This window comes from Prunus persica, chromosome G1 (assembly GCF_000346465.2).
Source record: "Prunus persica cultivar Lovell chromosome G1, Prunus_persica_NCBIv2, whole genome shotgun sequence".
Taxonomy (NCBI): domain Eukaryota; kingdom Viridiplantae; phylum Streptophyta; class Magnoliopsida; order Rosales; family Rosaceae; genus Prunus; species Prunus persica.
Window position 1 is genome coordinate 27,052,561 of NC_034009.1, and position 19,027 is coordinate 27,071,587.

Below are 19,027 nucleotides of genomic sequence, written 5' to 3' on the forward strand. Positions count from 1 at the left end.
GAGTCTTAGGTGATGTGATAATTGAGTGTGAGCCATTTACTAGAGGGATGCCAAATGTGTGACACATTTGATGAACTGGTGGGTGAGTTAGGCGGTCAAAATATTCGAGATGGGTGTGAAGATATATGGATTGAATGATGCTTATGTAATTGGCAGTGTATGACATTAATTTTGTAATATATTGTAATGTGATTTCTTCACTTTCTACGTTCAAATAAAACACGACGTTATTGTGAACCAGTTATTCAGCATATTTACCGACGTCTTAAAGCAACGTAACAATGAAGAACCACGACGCTATTGTGAAGCAATTATTCAGGATATCACGTCGGGGAAGGATTAAGAACCGCCATGTAATTCAAAATAACACGATTTCAATCCCATAATACCGACGTCTAAAAAATGAGATATATAATCTGAACGTTAAAAAATACGACGTCATCATACATTTTCCACGTCGCAAGTTCTTTTATAAACGAAGAGGAACGAAATGAATTCCGACGGAAATTCATTATAACCGCCGTCTAATAACAATTAAACGACGTTATTTGTAATACGACTCTCATCATAATCAACGCCGTCTATATGTTCTGTAATACGGCTCTCATTTATTTGGAACCGACGTTGTTTAGAAGTTCAACGTCGTCTATATTATTAAGTGCGTCGTGAGTAATGATGATAGATATAAATACAACGTCGACTATATAAATGCCACCGACGTTGTTTCGCATTTCAACGTCAACTGTATAAATACATACGTCGTAAATAATGACACTGACAACTATTTCCACGTCATCTTTTTTAGAAAAATCGAAGTGGAAAATTTATTTCACGACGGTTGTTTGTAAATAAGAGACGTAGTATATTTCAATAACGTCGTCTTCTCATGTATTTAAAGACGTCATATTTTTTCTTGTCGTGTAAATTATATTTAACGGCGTAGTATTTTAGTTGTCGTCGTTGTATGTATATCTTGCGGCCTTGTTCTTTTAACATATGTCATATTTTTCCTTTTTAACGACGGTGATTTGTTTGAGTTGGTCGTCTATTCTCATCCTCGACTATTTTCTAGAACTTTAGCAGACTAAACACGTCTGTTTTTATTGTTTTCCGACGTTGTTTTATTTAACAACGTCTAATATTTATCGTCGTTGTTTGTTTCTGAAAATATGATGTATAAATTTTGTAATACGACTCTCATATATTTGTAACCGACGTTGTTTCGTTTTTCAACGTCTACTCTATAAATACATACGTCGTAAATAATGACACTGACAACTATTTCCACGTCATCTTTTATCGAAAAATCGAAGTGGAAAATTAATTTTACGACGGCTGTTTTTATATATGCGACGTAGTAGGTATCAATAACGTCGTCTTCTAATGTATTTAAAGACGTCAAATTTTTTATTGTCGTGAAAATGATATTTAACGGCGTCGTATTTTTATTTTCGTCGTTGTATGTCTATCTTGCGGCCTTGTTCTCTTAATATGTGTCATATTTTTCCTTTTTAACGACGGTTTTTTTAGAGAGTTGGTCGTCTATTCTCATCCTCGACTGCTTTTTTAGATTTTTTTGCAGTACAAAGACGTCGTTTTGTATTTGTTGATGACGTTGTATATTTTAACAACGACGGTTATTTAGCGTCGTGGTTTATGAGGGAAAAGATGACGGTGGATTCCACGACCATTGAAAAACCGAATACACGACGGTGATTTACCGTCGTCTTTTTGCTTTTTTGTAGTAGTGATAGGAGAATAAAAACAAAGGATCCAAAACGGTTGCGGCCCAACAGAATTATGAGCATGATTCCAGACAGCATCAGCGTAAGTGAAATACCTAATTCTGTCAAGGAAATCATGATCTCACAAACGCAATTCTTGAAGGGCCAAGTAGAGGTATGGCACTTACAATATTGGAACCCGGGAGGATTAAGCCCGGCCGCATATAGAGTGGCGTAGACCAAGGTCACTGCCACGAGTACGACATTTCTTTTTTCCACGATATCTGCATTGGGTTCCATGTCTGCATGGTGGAACTGCAGGAACAGTTGAGCACGCCGTTGTACCCAAGCCATGAAAGAATTAAGGAAGAAGAAGAAGCTTTGAAACAACAGGATTTGAGAGATGCAGAGGGAGGGAAGCGAAGCAACGATGGGGTTAATGTCCAAATGGCTAAACACCTGTTCTTTTCCAAATGTCTAAAACCCTGCCTGTCATCCAGACCCAAAATATCCTATTGAACATTACAGTCACATGTAATTTTAAGGACTATCTGTTTTTACATCCAACAACTTGGGCCCCACGAGACAAAAAGGAAGAAGGTCCCCCCCACACAAGGACTAGTTCTTTCAACTTATAAAAGGCGTCGAGTTCAACTCATAAATAGCATCAAATTGGGAAACAATAAGAAAACCATGATAAAAAGTAATACTATAAAATAACAAAAACAAAATCCCTAGAAGAGAAAGAAGTACCATTTTACTAGGTTGGTTAAGGTCAAGGTGTGTTTTTGTTTCAGAAAGACTCCTTTTTTTTGCTCTCCTGTTGTGTTATTGATTATTGGCCATGTTGGTTGTAGTAATTCATTTTGGACTAGTTAAATTGCATTATCTTTGGCAGGTATTCCTACTCTCCTTCCCGGAAACGATAAAGTAGGTCCCTTTCGAGGTCTGTTTCGAGGTTGAGGTCAAGTTCAAGGTTGTGCTTTTAACCAAGCTGCTTCTCATTTGGCCCAATTTATTGAATCTTTTTTACTATAATCCTAATTTAATTTCAATTCTTCCTCTCTTTACCACAGATATTTCGACTCAGCTTTGTTTCTCCTCCGTCCTTTCCTTTTCTTCACTCTATTTATTCTTCTCTTCTCCTTTAATCCCATTTGTTACATTTTGACTACAACTGCCTGTAGTTCTCTGTCAAGCTTCCATATTTGCTAACGGCATCTTTAAAAGAAAATGATATGCATTTCACCCGAACTCTGCTTTTTCTTTTTCCTTCTATTTTCTTCATAAATTGATATTTAAGAGTATTTCTTAATGGGCTTTTGAGCCCCATTGCAACTTACAACCAAAATGAGATGGACTCACATTTTAATTTGTGTTAGAAAATCTTTTGTAATTATGGAGTATGGGCCAACTACTTTTAGACCCACAACGATGTTTTGTAAGCCAGCCAAACACCCCCAAGTTAAAAGACAATAAACAGTTAAAAAATCTTCAAATGGATTCCTATATTTAAATCATATACTATATAGGCATAAAAAATTCTTATAATCTTAATTATTTACTTAAAATATGCCATGTCTTAAGATTGAGAAGAATGGCCACGATAATATTTGAGTTGAAGGTTTACCGTGCATGGTTAATTACTCCAGGGGAGGGTTGTATCATAGCTTAAGATTTAGAAGCTATAAAGGAATTTCATATAATTGCAATTATAATTGGTGACTGCCATGCAATCACCAAAATTACTGATATTCATTCAGATACAAAGTTTTTATGGTTATTTTTCTAAGAAACATGATCCCATAGATATTTTATTTCATTTCAAATTCTACACTTGTTTGGTTTTTCGGGTTGGTAATCAATTTGTGGTTTTTTCCAACCACTACATACAAGCAGTTAAAGACAATAAATCATCCAATTTGGTGAGCCACTTTTCTCCAAATTTTGAACATAATCTCGCATTGAGGTCATCAACCTACATTTGATTTCTTCCCCCTAAATATGAAACGGGGTCGTTGACCAATTATTACGTCTTTGGCTTAAGTTGGTTTTCAACGCGTGAACGGCCAACCCTTTCTCAACTGGTAAAAATTATAATTATTAAAGCCCTGAAATTAAGGTGATGAGAAAGTCTTTCCTTTTCTGACTTTCTTTTTTTTTTCATTCATTTACCATTTCGTTTCGTACAAGACTCTCTCTCTCTCTCTCTCTCTCTCTCTCTCTCTCTCTCTCTCTCTCAATTCCATTACTATATGAACAAATGAAAAATTCGGTGATTTACCACTTCAACAAAATGTCCACAATTTTGAGGTTTGAAATAGTAAACCTACCACCCTCCTTTTTTTCTTTTTCTTTTTAGTCATTTACTTAATTAATTATATGATTTAAAAATCCAATCTTTGTGTTAATAAAGCGTTTGATTGTAGTTAGTGGGATATGAACTTAATCCAATTAGAAGGGTCCTATGAGTGGTTGAATATATAAAAGAGCCCGGGAAGGAAAAAATTGGAGACAACCGACTAACAACTATCTTTGAAGCTTTCAGCCACCAAACCCCAAAAAGCACACGACAAATCCAAAGCCATAGACATAGACAACTTCCATTCATTCGATGTCAACAAAAACAATACAGAAGCTTCCAACAGATTCAGTTTCAATAATACCATCTCTTCAAATCCACCAAAAGCTTCATGGCTGTGATGATTCAGCAGACATGGCAGCTGCTGCTTCTCAATCTCAACTTGTTCTTTGTTTTTTGCTTTTACGGTATTTTTGTCCTTCCTCTCTGTCATGGCCAAAATATTGAAACTTTCTATCCATTTACAGCTCTAGCTCCAGCTCCAGCTCCAGCTCCTACACCACAGATTGCTCCAATCTCTCCTTCATTGCCCCCGTCAACACAAGCAAAAGAGCAGCCACAGCCAGTGCTGCCAGCTGCGCCACAAAAGTCTTCATCCAATAAGAGTTCGATTGCAAAGGCAGTGGGCGCAACTGCAGCTTGCACTCTGGTGGTTTCTGGGTTGGTTTTCTTTTTAGTCCAACGGTTCGTGGTTGCAAAGCGGAGAAGAAAGATTAATGGTGGTGGCAGTGGTACTAGTAGCACAGGTTCCCAAGGAGGCCGGCCTCAGCCTCCTGTGGTGGATCGCAATGAGTTTGCAAGATATGATGGAAATTTTAAGGGGTTCATTGTTGATGAGAATGGTCTGGATGTGCTTTACTGGAGAAAGCTTGAAGAGAGAAACTCAAAGAAGAGTTTCAATAAGGAGGTTTTGCGCAATCCCAAGAATGGAGAAGAAATTAATGGTGATGATGATGATGATGATGATGCTGAAGGGATTAGAAGGAGAAAGCATGAGCCTATACAAGAAGTTCCTCTGCTCAGAGGAAAGTCTTCATCATCCCACATCAATGATGTATCAGAAGTAAGTGATCCGAATCAAAATAGATCAATGGCTCTCAAGGCTGTTGAGAAATCAGAGCCAGAAGTTGAGCTAACTATTCGATCATCAAGTCCTCCTCCTCCCCCTTCTCCACCACCAACACCGCCTCCGCCACCTCTGCTGCCTCCTTTGCCAATTTCAAATAAGAAAAGCCCCGCGGCACCTCCACCTCCTCCACCACCATCAACAATTGCAGCTAAGAATAGTTCTGCACCGCCGCCTCCTCCACCACCAAAGCCTAAAGCACGTAGTTTGAACGCCCTGTCAAAACCGTCTACGGGGCCAAAAGGGATGGAGGGTGATAGTAAACCAGCAGAGTCTTCATCAGGAGCAGGAAATGGTCAGGTAAAACTGAAGCCACTGCATTGGGACAAAGTGAATACTAATAATACTCAGCATTCCATGGTCTGGGACAAGATTGATGGTTCATTTAGGTAATGATAAAAGTTTAATTTTACCAAGATTTATATGCAACAGTTACAGTATTTGGTTTTTATTATTCTGAAACTAACAATCTTGCTACTTCCAGATTTGATGGTGACCTTATGGAAGCTCTTTTTGGATATGTTGCCACCAACCGGTTATCCCCCCAAAGAGACAGCAACCAAGTGAACCCAAGAGGCACCAACGTTGGTCCATCACCACAGATCTGTATCCTAGATGCCAGGAAGTCCCAGAACATTGCAATTGTTATAAAGTCATTGACCATTTCTCGCAAGGAAATCCTTGATGTGCTCATGGAGGGTAGAGGTCTAAATGCAGAGACTCTTGAAAAGCTTGCTAGAATTGCCCCAACTGAAGAAGAACAATCGCAAATCCTTGAGTACAATGGAGATCCCACAAGGCTTGCCGATGCCGAATGCTTCCTTTACCACATTCTGAAAGCTGTCCCAACCGCTTTTACTCGACTTAATGCCATGCTCTTCAGATACAACTATGACTTGGAGATTCTAAACCTCAAGGAGTCTTTACAAACACTTGAACTAGGATGCAAGGAACTTCGAACGCGAGGACTGTTTATGAAACTGCTAGAGGCAATTCTCAAGGCTGGAAATCGCATGAATGCAGGAACTTCAAGAGGAAATGCACAAGCTTTCAACCTCAGTTCTCTTCGAAAGCTATCCGACGTTAGGAGCAGTGATGGGAAAACTACTCTTCTTCATTTTGTTGTGGAAGAAGTAATTCGGTCTGAGGGGAAACGGTGTGTTATCAACACAAATCATAGCTTGAGTCGGAGCAGCAGCCAGAGCCATAACAGAAACTTGAGTTCTGAGAATCTAAAACCAAAAGAGGACAGAGAGAAAGAGTATATGATGTTAGGATTGCCTATGGTTGGAGGCATCAGTGCTGAGTTCTCTAATGTGAAGAAGGCAGCTGCTATAGATTATGACAGCTTTGCAGGGACATGCTCAGCTCTCACAACCCGTGTGGCAGAAATTAGAGAACTTGTAATCCAATGTGAGAACAATGGTGGTGGAAGATTTGTAAGAGAAATGAAGGCTTTTCTTGAAGCAGCCGAAGAAGAGCTAACGGTGGTGAGAGAACAGCAGAAAAGTGTGATGGAGTTGGTAAAGAAAACAACAGAATATTATCAAGCAGGGGTTTCTAAGGATAAAGGGGCACACTCATTTCAACTATTTGTCATAGTTAAAGATTTTCTAGGCATGGTGGATCAAGCATGTGTCGAAATTTCTCGAAATATACAGAAGAGGAAGACGGTGACAACAAGTTTAGGAACATCATCCGCAAACTCACCACCAAGGAACCCCGTAAGGTTCCCAATCTTACCTAAAAATTTCATGTCAGGAAATTCTAGGAGCACTAACAGTGACTCAGATAATGATTTCTGAATTGGATATAGATTTCAAAAGGCACAATTACAATCAGTATATAGCTGAGTGATTTTTAACAAACTTTCAGTCAATAGCTCGTAGTGTTGGTCTTCTTCTGTCTTTCCCAGTAATGCCTACATGCGTTTGATCCACAAATATTTATTCTTTCAATTATTCTTTGGTCTGAGATTATGTTGTAATCATATAGTGTCCAGATTTCTGCAACCAACTATAAGATCTCCATGTAATTTTAATATTTCCCACAGTTACATCCTTTCATAGGCAATAAGTACAATGATGTGTACATAACATATTCTAATTCTGATAACTATTTGGGATAAGTAGAGTAAGGAGACTAATTTGGCAACGAATGGCAGCAAAGGTAGGTCTTGTCTAGCCATCGAGATATACAGTTTTTCACTCATCATGATCATTTTGTCATCAGCTCAGCAATAATATTTAAGCATGCACCCTTGATGAGAACCAATTCCTTACACATATTTTCTCTTGTCTAGCCTGTGAAGATGTGTTTCACTGTAGATGATGTGTGACGTTTCAGCCTAGCAGATCCGGTCACCGATGGGTTTCATTCTTGGAACTTTCCTACATATACCATAATCACAGTTCACATTAATTATGGAAAGAAAAAAAACCTCAAAACGAATTAACCACACAAATAGCTCCAGAAATGCAGTGAAGTAACTCATTATACAGATTGAAATGCTAGTGTTAAGGCATACATACATCTTTCCTTCTTGCACACGTGCATTTAATGTGTTAAACTTATTATATTCTTGCATATGCATAACAACCTTTAGTTTTTATACTCGTTCTGAAGAGCTCAACAAATGGGAGGCTTTAGACTATAATGCAAAGTAAGCCCCTAAACCTGGCTTAAGTTAGACATGAAAGCTCATTTGTGACACGAGGAACTTCGCGAAAGAATGATAGATCTACTCAAAATATACAAAATGGAACAATTGATCTTATGCCATAAGATAAAACCACAATACGCTATACCTTTTCTGAAGTACTTTTTGACATTTTTTGTCCGCGGTAAGAGCCTGGCGTGGGAGTAGTCTTAAAATTAAGACTATGTCTCAGCTTTTTTATCTCTGCTTCGTTTTGACCCTGTGTCAAGCATACAGTTCTTAGAAATAACATTTTCAACTTTTGTAGTACTTATGATATAATTCTATTTCTGATGAGTTATATAGCAACAGTCATAAGCTAATATGCTCCTTAAAAGAATAGTTATTTGTAAGATATACCTTTGACTTTGGTTGGAAGTGCAATCTCTCTGCCTCTTTGGGATTGGATTTTGCCTCCTTTCTTTTATCTGCTCTTTCATCATTTCTCAAACCAAAAGATGATGGAGCAGCCTTAGGTGTTCCTTTTCCTAGAGACCTATGACGGAAAAATTTAATGCAAATAAAGTAATTCAGACACCAAATAAAGTTTAAATCCACAATGTGAAATAAGATAGCATATAACATGCAAAGAGTGATATTATGCAAGTATCAGATGCACAGAGGATGGATATTACAAATACATCTGTTGGCAGTCAAATGTGAGTTTAAGACATTACCCTCCATTCTCTTTTGGCAGGAGCACTGAAGTGGAAACCCTTGATTCTTTCCCCTTTGTAGAGAGCTGCTTGATAATGAAATTTCCACAATAAAACTTGGATGTTAGACACGCTAATGCAAAACTTATATATAAAAGAAAAAGAAAAACACTAAGGTAGCTGGTCATTTCTTCAAACAATAAAACGTACTTAAATGACAAACCTGCGTTGGTGTTGAAGATTTCTCTTCACTGGAGGATTTCGGTTGGTTGTAATTGTTTTGAAACGTCTTAAATGCTCGTCTGACAATGTCCTTATCTCCCATATTCTCCATAATGAAAGATTTTCTGGCGGTTGTCGGTGAAGCTGAATCAGACTTTGCAGGATCCAAACTAGGTGACATGTGCAAAGACTTGGGAGGAACTTTCTTGGTGTCCTCAATGGAAGGATTTTTGCTCCTGGGTAAAGATGAAGTGTTGCCCTTTTTTACTGAGGATCGTGGTGCAGGTGTTGCAGTAGAAGTTGATATAGACTTTGACGCTCTGGGGGTGGAAGTAGATATAGGCTTTGACACTCTAGGAGTGGAAGTTGATATAGGCTTTGACACTCTAGGGGTGGAAGTTGATATAGGCTTTGACACTCTAGGGGTGGAAGTTGATATAGGCTTTGACATTCTAGGGGTGGATTTCTGTGGTGTTTTAGTTATTTGTGGAATTGGTTTCTTCTTAACATTTGCCACATTTCTCTCCTTGCTCACTCCAGTAGTAACCTATAAAACAGAAAAATGCAAAAGATATAAGACATCAGACTTCAACCAAACAAGTTCTGAGATTATGAGATATAGAACACGGTATCTGCAGATAAGTTTTCCTAAATAGATTAAAGAAATAATTACTTCACCTTCTGAGATCCCTTCTGAAGATGCAATCTTGGTTTTTCCTCTTTAACTTCTGGAGCCTTTCCCATTTCATTGTCCAAACTCTTTGGAATTTCCTGTATCCCTTGAGACACAGCAGGGACATTCTCTGCTTCTTTCTCCAAAACAAGTTCCTCCGGATTGTTCAAGTTGGGACTAGCCGTAACACTATCAGTTTCTTCTTTCTCTCCCTCTGTCAATGAGCTTTGACATTCTATGGTGATAACATCATCCTCCTTGAGATCATCCACATGAGTACTAAATGTATCATTGTCAAAATTGGTTTCTTGATAATTTGCTTGGGTAGTACTTTGACTGTTAGTTAAATCAATTTCAAAATGTGCCCCGCAATCGATCTGATCTCCACCCTTCTGATCATCTGACCTAAAGGGATCATCTTGCATTTGCTTCTCTTGCTCCAGAAGCTCCTCAGCTTTCCTAGCAGCTATCTTCTTGTAATGGGCTTCAAAATAGGCCCTTTTCTGAGCCACTGAACCAGGCGTAGCACACTTCTCAACTTCTTCCAAGTACTTGTTTGGTGAGAATGTTGACCACTTCTCCCAAGACAGTGAATCATTCTCAAACTTACCGAACGAAACCGACACTTCCAGAGCAGGATTTGAAGAATTTGAAGCAGCTGCCTCTCCCACCTGTTTTATTCAACAGAAAAAAACCAAAAATCCAAAAGCATATTCTGAAGCAAGAACAGAGACAACAAACTAGCAAATCTAGCAATCATATATTTTGAATCAATCAGCAACCCACAAAACATAAGGCTCAAAAGACAATAATTGCAAACAAATTATACAGATGGGTCGCTTTTTTTTTTTCAAATCTAGGGACAAAAAAGTGTACCTCATCAGCATCATTTGCGAAATCTACTATTGATTCACCCATTAGCTCTGCAAGGAAGGGGTTCAAATGTTGAGCTACCAGAGAGCTACACAGCAGGACACAAACTGTGTACAGCACGGGGCTTTGACTAGCATGGGGGCATATCACCAATCTATTGGATCACGCAAGAAAAATATACCAAGAGTAAGAAAAACCAGAATGGGGACAAAAAGAAAAGGTCTTTAAAATTGCAAGAAGAAAAGAATTTTATAAATAAAAACAAAAACAAAAACGAAAAAACATGTCCATGTGTTCTCCTCTGCTCCTTTTCTAGAGTAGCATTATCACTTCACCTTTTTCACTGTTTCTAGCACTTCTGGGAACTCCTACAATGATAAAGCCAATCAATCATCAAAACAAGACAATTGTATGGGAAAAAATTAAAAAAGAAAGCTAAAAGCCAAAAGCTGGAGATGACCCACAAAATGTTTCCAAAAAAGATATGGCTTTTACTAGCACCAGTCTGGGATGAAAAGGTTAAACAATTAAGGACTTTCTCTTTCTCAGTCTCAAGTACATGCTGAATTGATGACTGGAAATTTGGAAATCAAAAACACACAGCACATGATGTCAAAATGGAAGTATAATTAATAGGTAAAGAGAGATTAGTTGGGTTATTATGATGGTTCAACAACAAATTAGAGTGGCCATATTGAATAAACAAAGATTAAGACTGTCAATCTTAACAAACTTATAATATTTTTTTGGTGGGTAAAAAGTACTAATAATGATACCTGTGGAAATTTCTCCAATCAGGGCTTCAGAGAGACGTCAAGAAGTTGAAGACAGTGATCAGATCAGGCATGAAAATATGGTAGATGGGCCACTTTAGAGTGCACTACAGTAAACAAAGACATGATAGTGAAAGTTACATGTGACAGGTTTCCAAGCCTCTAATCTAAGATCTAAAATTAATAATTATCTTAGCTACTTGGGCTGCGTGTGGTCCCTCCCCCCATTCAATTTTCAATTGGTTGAACCAAACTACACAAAGAAGACAGGCACTAAAACGACGTCGTTTGAGGAGACAACTGGTGAACATATGGGCCCAAGGGGCCAAGCCCAATGAACCTACCGATGGCAAAATCACAACAATCTGCATCATTGAGCCTTTCTGGGCTTTATCTCTCCTTTAACTTGCCTTGTATTTTCCTCCTCTATTGCCCTCTAAGCTACTCAATCATCTTTCCCCAATTAACCACTAATTTTGCTAAGCATCATTGTCCCACATTTTCTCTATATATATTGCTCCAAACTTTGCTTACTGGAAACCACACAACCAAAATGAGAATCAATTCTTCCTTTGTCCAATTATTTGTCACCCTAGCTCTTCTATTGGGCCAGGCCAAACCCGACCCGGATCCGCTTCAGGATTACTGCGTAGCAGACACAAAAATTCCCCAGTCATTTTACCTCAATGGTGCACCCTGCATTAATCCAAAGCTAGCAGCCTCATCCCATTTCACCACATCTGTCCTATCCAAGCCAGGCAACCCAAAAGCTAACCCTTTCGGGTTCAACGCCACCCTGACGAACACGCTTAACCTACCCGGGGTCAACACATTGGGCCTGACCATGGCCCGGGTTGACATAGCGGCCAATGGGATTGTGCCTCCACATTTGCACCCAAGGGCCTCAGAAGTCGCAATCTGCCTCAAAGGGCTCCTTCTTGTGGGCTTTGTGGACACCTCCAACCGTGTGTTTACCCAGCAACTGAAGCCTGGTGAGTCATTTGTGTTCCCAAAGGCCCTCGTTCATTTTCTGTACAACTACGACTCCGCGAACCCAGCAGTGGCCTTGGCCGGGTTCAGTAGCCAGAACCCTGGTGTAGAGATTGTTTCACTTGCCACCTTCACTTCAAAGCCTTCAATCCCAGTTGAGATACTGAAGAAAGCTTTTCAAGTTAGTGACCTGGACGTTGCCAGGATGCGAAAGAACCTGGGAGGTTGATTTTTTATTTTTATTTTATTTTAAAACAAGCACAAATATTTATTTGTTTATTATACATGTTGCTTTTGCATATATGGCTGCGAGGAAAGTGGAAAGTTTAGCTTAGGTTTTCACATAAATACACATGCCAACGGTCACATATATTACTATATAATATATTGTAATTGTTTAATATATATAATTGATGGAAAATATGAAGCATGTGTAGAAATGGAAAGAAAAAAGTGATTGGATCCCAGCTCATTTACTCAGCTCAGTCTCAGTGCAAGTTGCAATTGTAGTGAAAATAACAATTGGTTTTATTGTGCACCTCTTCGCTGTCACGAAAACAAGAAAGGGCTTCTTTTCTATGTTTGGTACCCATCATCACAAGCAACCAAATTTTTGTCAGCACTTGGCAGTCAGTCACTTGCAAAATTAACTTGGGTAAAAAGAAACTTTCTGGTAATAACTTGATTCTTAGCAGTTAAAAGGTCAATCTTTATGAACCAAGTTTGATTGTTTATTCTTATTTAAATAAATTATAGTCTAAATTATAAAATGAGGGGTTTCTTGCACGTTACTGGTGTGTAAGTCAATGTCGTTTTTCACTTACCTAGACTTCGTTGACAAAACCCTAAACCTTGAACAAAGTTTGATTTTGTTAAGCTAAAAGAGTTGGATGGAAAAAGTCCAATTTGAAGAATAGAAGCTTCAACTAACGATGTTCTTAGGAAATTTAGGGAATTTGGCAGTAGCGTATTGGCGTCTCTCTCTCGGCATCATGACATGAATACGTGGTACACAAATTTGCAAAAGCCTCCCAAACCACCCATTTTAATATCTTTTGTTGACGCACATCTTCCACCAGAAACCGAATGAGCTTGCAACAAGAGTTAAAAGCTCCTCCTCTCCAACTCCTAGCCACCCAATTAATTAAAAGTAAATTTAGTAAAATTATGAGTTATATAAAAATTGGAATTATAATTGGGTTGAAAATAACAAAGAGTTTTGTGTTGTGTCAGGCTGTGAGTCTGTGACGCTCCCAAGAAAGGTCCGTGAACCCATTCGCAGTTCACATTTTTACCATCTTCTTCATTGTCATTCATTTTCTTGGGGTCACTTTCAAATTTGCAATAATGGCAATAATGGCGAGTCAGTGAAAGGGAAGAGCATACACCAAAAACACAGCCTGTAAATAATTAAGATGAACAAAAATAAAAGAATGGAACTTGAAATGAAAGAAGCAAGAACAAGTGTATGATATTCTCCTCCCTCTTGAGACCCAGATTACATACAAAGAAATCATTCAATCGCCCAAATGGTCCCAAGAATTGGAACCTCCAAAATAGGAATTGAATTGAATCTGTCTCATATATGTAAAGCACCAAGAAAATTCAGAAACAAGAACCCCCAGTGAAGAAGAAGAAGACGCATGAATTTTCTCCAACAATTTCACCTAAAATTCAACCAATCTGTACATGGCCCTATGGCTATCAAAAGAATAGAATCTCTGAACAATGTATGAAAGAATCATAACCCCGCCTCATGACAAATAGCTGGAAAACCCAATCAATGTAGAAGCAGAAATCGACGATAAAGCTTGGAACTTTGCTGCGTTGTGATGACGGAGCGGCTTGTAAAGATCGTAAGGCTCCCAAAGATGGTCAAGCGGACAAGGGTTCTTGGATTCAAGCCTAACCCAAGGCTTGCCTTTGCCACTCCAATGTAGCAAACTCACTGGACCAGGGTGAAGAGACCTGCAGCTCCCTCTGACATTGTCGCCACCAAGCCCGTGCTGGTTCCACCTGTGGTCTATGGCCTCCACGTTCCCGGCAAAAACCAGCAAAAATGGTGGCAAAGAACCCAAATCGTAAATCCTTCTCTTTCTCTGCAACTCCATCCAGTTCTCAATCCTCTTTCTGTAATTTCCCTGTCTCCACCTCACCAAGTCCATCACCATCACCCCAGTGTTGAAGTAGCAGGGCTTTCTTGAGGAAAAGACCCGGGAAAGAACCGGGTCGGACCAGAACCCGTCGGTGAAATACTTAGTGAAGTTGGCGTGGCAGTACTCCGGGGCTCCGATAACCCGCAACCCGGAGAGCGAAATGTTCCAGAGCTTGTGAATGTCGTCGACCACCAGCACATCCGAGTCCAAGTAAATGACCCGGTCCACGCACCGCCCCAAAATATCGCCCAGGTAATTTCTGGCGTAGTTGAGCGGGTTCTCGAGCGCCTGCCGAATAGAAGACGAGATGAGATTAATGACGGTGTCTTCCCGGAAGATGTAGACCTTGAAATTGAGGGAGGGGAAGGTAGATCGGACGAGTTGGGTCAGGACCCGCGGACTCGCCGGGTCGAACTCGGCGGCGATGAAATGGAAGAAGACGTTCTCGGGGCAAGAAGCGTGCTTGAGAACCGAGTGTACAGCAGCTACGGAGCCTCTGAGATACTCGGAGTCGAGAGTCATGGCGATGTGGACCAGGGATGGGTCGCAGGAGGACACCATTTCCTTGTTCATCGAAACGGCGCAGTCTGCTCCGTTACGGTAATCCGGCGCCTCAGAGAATCTCGCCCAGGCGGCGGAGGCGAGTTCGAAGGCATCTCCGCCGTCGATCGCCCTGGTCGGGAAGGAGCGAATCCCGATGCAGAACGGAGGGAAGAGGAGGGAGATACTGAGGACGAACAAAACGGCGGCGTATAGCCGGAATGGGAGCATTGCTCGCCGCTTTGGGAGGAGAAATGGGATTTGTTTGTTGTGTTATTCTTCTTCTTCTTCTTGTTTTTTTTTTTTTTCTTTTTTCTTTTTTGGGTGGAGAAAATGAATGTTGTAACAGCAATGGTGGGGTGGGTGGGTGTGCTTGTGTGTCTGGGTGTGGAGATAGTTATTATAGAGAGAGAGGAAAGAGACGGTTGTGGAGATTTGCCATTTGGATAATAACTAATTAAGCAAAGAAAATAATTAATAGGCAAGGTCAAATGCAATCAAATCATAATGTGAAAATAGGGAAAAAAAACAAACAAAAAAGGAAAGAAAAAAGCCAGACACGCTTGTTGTTGCAAAAATGCGTTTCAAAAGAAAAAAACGAAACGCGGAAATAGAGACAGAAGAACGGGTTCGAGAAGGAGGAAGCATCTCCTCCTCTCTCTGTTTTTCTCTCTGTTTTTTTTTTTTTTCCATGATTTGACTCTCAAACCGCTGCTATATAGTATAGATTTCTGCTTTTAAAAATACGACGTCGAAACTCTGTAGTAATGATGCTAAAGATTATCCATCATTTAAAAAATTCATAATTACAATTTTATAATTATTTTATTTTTCAATTTTTATACAATTCAAAAATCAAAAAATAATTTTTAAAAATGGTTATTAGATCAAAGCTATCCACTAAATTAAAGGTATTCTGGGAATATTTGTAACTGGGTTAAATTACGTAACAATAGCACCGTACGTACATGGAAATTATTTGGAACAGTGTGTGCATGAATGATGAATTCCAAATTAGGATTAGGGTTGCGCTAATGAAATTAATTTGCATTTATGTCTAACAACCCTCAGTTTTGCTCCAAATTTGCAGAAGAAGAACAAGGGGTTGGGATTTTGATTTAATATTAATGGGGATGCTCAATATAAATAAATAAAAACTAAATTTAACAAATAAAGGGATACAGATTGATTTCATTAATGCATTATTCAAAACTCCAATGTCAGAATTAATACTCATTTAACTCTCTCTCTCTCTCTCTCCTACCGCATCTCCAGAATCACAAGTCTTTTCCTTGTCACCACCGAACAAGCCTTAATTCTCATTCATTATAGATTGATCGTGTGGACAACTGTTCATTAATTTTACCCATTTTTCTTCTTTTTTTTAAATTCATACACTCACAATAAGATTAGCAAAAACCATCTGGCCATTGAAGCCATTACAAATGTGTACCGTCATTATTATTCATGCGAATCGAATATAAAACATCATCCAATCGAATATAAACAAATACTAGTATATGAAAGACTAGTTAATATTATATTTTATTTATTTATTTGACAACTAAGCAAATGAGAAAATACCTTGTAAACAAAAAAACTATGAAAAGAAAGATAGAAACGAAGTGCCAGGTCAGAGAAAGCAGCAAAAGACAGCTCAGCAACATGGGCGAGGAAATCACGTCCCTTTTTATTGTCGCGGCAAATTTGGGACAAAGCTTATATTCTTCGCCTCCACTAACCAAACACCAGCTGTTTACTGATGCTGTTGGCGGCTGCGTTCAGCCTGGCAATAAGCATCTCTTCTCTGCCTCTGCCTCTTTCGCTTATGCCCCACGTGCCCCCACGTGCTCCCAAGTTCTCCACTGCCTAATAATAAGTAACAAGTGGAGTTTCTGTTTCTCCTTTTTTGGTTTTATTAAACGCACGCAAATATATATATGCTGCAGCATTTATACAAAAACCTTGCTGAATTAGTCAAATTAAGATTATTTATTTCCCAAACGGTATGGTATGTTATATTTTTTCACATTACCACTCTAGTATAGACTCTGTATTTTTCTTTATTGTGAAGGAATAATTCATGTTCAACATGTTATGTTGATGGACTATCAATCTCAATCATATATTTAAATAATATTTTATACGATAAATAATTACTATTATAATTTAACAATGCAAGGTCTCCAAAAAAAAAAATTTATTTTTCTTATAGTAATATAAGTGTCTAGCATCTCTGCACTAACCTGTACCCTTGTTTTATTCATGAACCTAAGGTGTGATTAATAATTTCCACCTACCATGATCCATGACCTGCATTTTTACTTGGTCAATAGAAGACCACATCAAACATCATTTTCATGCATCCCACATATTCTTTATCATATTTATTTATTTATTTTTCGATGGCAACAGATCGGTAACATTGGTCTATATATGGTTGTTTTAATTTATTTATTTACATAGACGACAGATTCTATAGAGTATAAATTATACATATGATATAGTGACAAATGAATGCATGCCAAGTATGATATAACATCTGATGTGACAATGCCAAGTACAAATTTGCTCTTTAATATTTAATACTTTTTTAAAGAGTTAGATGGAGTGAGATTATTTGTTGGCCTGATGACTGCTTATCACTAAATTGATAGGAATTAATTATATGTTATGAATTACCGACACATGACAAATAAGAGGGTGGGACATGCCATTCGAGAAAACACTATATTAAATAATCACTTTTATGTACAAAATTAGGGAAAAATGACATGATTTAGAAGAAACAAAATTGCTCTAATTGGACAACAATTCAGATATGCTAATTATTAGAAACACCAAAGTCGACGCCCAAAATAATTAAATTGTTTACTTGGTTGAGTGGACGCCAAGAATTAGACAATTCTTTGCTTGTGTTGCTCTAGAAGTTTCCGTCTCCAATAATTATTGTATCAATTCTTTACTTTCAATGTTGCATTATTGCTCTTTTTTTCACTTTCAATTTCAACCTAATATTTTTTTAATTTTTTAATTTCCATGGATTCGTCCTTTATACGTGTCAAAAAGCCTTGCTTGTGCTGCACAAAGAAGAAACCAGGAAATTCAATAAAAAAAAGATGATGCCATGCTATTAAAAGTTACAACCATACTTAACGACTAAGCATTTGGTTCAAACTGACGTAATACTGCCCTACTATACACGCAAGAAACACAATGAATTGATTCATATTTTGTAATATGTATGGCGCCGGTTCGTCCTATATTATAACTTGCTTTGTAAAGAAAATGATACTTGAATTTCTATAGGTGCATACAAATAAAGTCTTGTCACATCTTCAAAGTCGTTGATGTAATAACTGAATTGTAATTTTATCGGACAAATATTATCGTATCATACAATTTGATATGTCGATATAATTTACAATCAGGCACTTTATCTTAACCATTACGTGGTAACATTTTAATTGTATATATTTATTTATTTTTTAAAAAATCAAGCCATAATAATATAAATAAATGCGGAATGGGTCCGTGAACTTTTCAACCATAAAACTGTCCATCAAAATTTAAAAAATAATGAGAATATGGCCTACCCAATCAACACTTTCTGACAGAGTCATACTATTTTATCATACACGACAACAGGTATTTGTAAATTGTAATTTAAATATGAAGTCAGGTGGTAAAAAAAAGGATTAAGAATTTAAATATTGGAATTAGGTTGATTGAGATTCCGGGAACCATCCAACTTGTTTTAATTAAATTCATTTAAACTCACACAAGTATACAAACTCCTCCTCCTCTGGCTAATTAATAACTTATCAAAAGCTATTTTGTTTTCTAGAAAAAACTGTATTTTTTATAATTTAGAAAAACAATCTGAAAACGATTCTAGAAAGACAGTAGTCGTTTTGTGGTTTGCTTTGTGTTTTGAGGGTTTTAGTAAGAGTAACAGTTTTAACTGTCATTTTTAACAAACAAATCCAGAAATTTTTTGAAAATATGGTTTAGTTGATAAAGGATTGCCTAGAGTGATGAGGTTGTGGTTTTGGAATGGGATTCTCCTCTCTGGAGATAAAACAAAAATTAGTGTCACAACAAATCACAATTAGCTGCTGCTGGACCCTGCAAACTCCAATATTATATCCACAATGTCTGCTTTAGTTACACGATTGATGATCTAGAAAGCCAAATCAGACGGTCAGGATTGGTGTGGAAAATGGCCCAAGTC

General features: G+C 38.1%; 4 protein-coding genes across 5 annotated transcripts; 2 read left to right on the top strand and 2 right to left on the bottom strand.

The window, feature by feature from the left end:
* On the top strand, positions 4,206–7,255 carry LOC18791144 (formin-like protein 4). The gene is made up of 2 exons (XM_007224594.2): positions 4,206–5,601; positions 5,697–7,255. Exons 1-2 carry the CDS (start codon positions 4,418–4,420, stop codon positions 7,015–7,017), a joined length of 2,505 nt encoding a protein of 834 aa, XP_007224656.1. The 5' UTR covers positions 4,206–4,417; the 3' UTR covers positions 7,018–7,255.
* LOC18791061 (protein WVD2-like 7) lies at positions 7,236–11,213 on the bottom strand. Of its 2 annotated transcripts, none has more exons than XM_020564114.1 (9): positions 11,111–11,213; positions 10,670–10,702; positions 10,338–10,488; positions 9,467–10,132; positions 8,790–9,335; positions 8,588–8,652; positions 8,271–8,406; positions 8,020–8,130; positions 7,236–7,602 (listed from the first exon to the last, which is right to left on the bottom strand). In XM_020564114.1, the coding sequence occupies exons 3-9, from the start codon at positions 10,377–10,379 to the stop codon at positions 7,573–7,575; spliced, it is 1,596 nt and encodes a 531-aa protein (XP_020419703.1). In that variant the 5' UTR covers positions 10,380–10,488; positions 10,670–10,702; positions 11,111–11,213; the 3' UTR covers positions 7,236–7,572. The 2 variants fall into 2 exon arrangements, with proteins under 2 accessions (XP_020419703.1, XP_020419700.1); XM_020564111.1 differs by lacking the exon at positions 11,111–11,213 and adding an exon at positions 10,799–11,049.
* On the top strand, positions 11,634–12,582 carry LOC18790636 (germin-like protein subfamily 1 member 1). Its single transcript, XM_020564120.1, has one exon. The coding sequence runs from the start codon at positions 11,661–11,663 to the stop codon at positions 12,324–12,326; it is 666 nt and encodes a 221-aa protein (XP_020419709.1). The 5' UTR covers positions 11,634–11,660; the 3' UTR covers positions 12,327–12,582.
* Positions 13,503–15,379, bottom strand: LOC18789880 (probable galacturonosyltransferase-like 9). Its single transcript, XM_007222978.2, has one exon. The coding sequence runs from the start codon at positions 15,022–15,024 to the stop codon at positions 13,852–13,854; it is 1,173 nt and encodes a 390-aa protein (XP_007223040.1). The 5' UTR covers positions 15,025–15,379; the 3' UTR covers positions 13,503–13,851.

What these genes read in the sequence shown, in the direction of transcription:
- LOC18791144 (XM_007224594.2), top strand. Translation starts at nt 4,418, where the DNA reads ATGGCTGTGATGATTCAGCAGACATGGCAGCTGCTGCTTCTCAATCTC. An exon ending in AAGATTGATGGTTCATTTAG is followed by an intron (nt 5,602 to 5,696) that starts GTAATGATAAAA and finishes TGCTACTTCCAG; the next exon opens with ATTTGATGGTGACCTTATGG.
- LOC18790636 (XM_020564120.1), top strand. Translation starts at nt 11,661, where the DNA reads ATGAGAATCAATTCTTCCTTTGTCCAATTATTTGTCACCCTAGCTCTT.
- LOC18789880 (XM_007222978.2), bottom strand. Translation starts at nt 15,024, where the DNA reads ATGCTCCCATTCCGGCTATACGCCGCCGTTTTGTTCGTCCTCAGTATC.
- LOC18791061 (XM_020564114.1), bottom strand. Translation starts at nt 10,379, where the DNA reads ATGGGTGAATCAATAGTAGATTTCGCAAATGATGCTGATGAG. An exon ending in ACTTCCAACCAAAGTCAAAG is followed by an intron (nt 8,131 to 8,270) that starts GTATATCTTACA and finishes TGCTTGACACAG; the next exon opens with GGTCAAAACGAAGCAGAGAT. An exon ending in CAAAAAGTACTTCAGAAAAG is followed by an intron (nt 7,603 to 8,019) that starts GTATAGCGTATT and finishes TGGTATATGTAG; the next exon opens with GAAAGTTCCAAGAATGAAAC.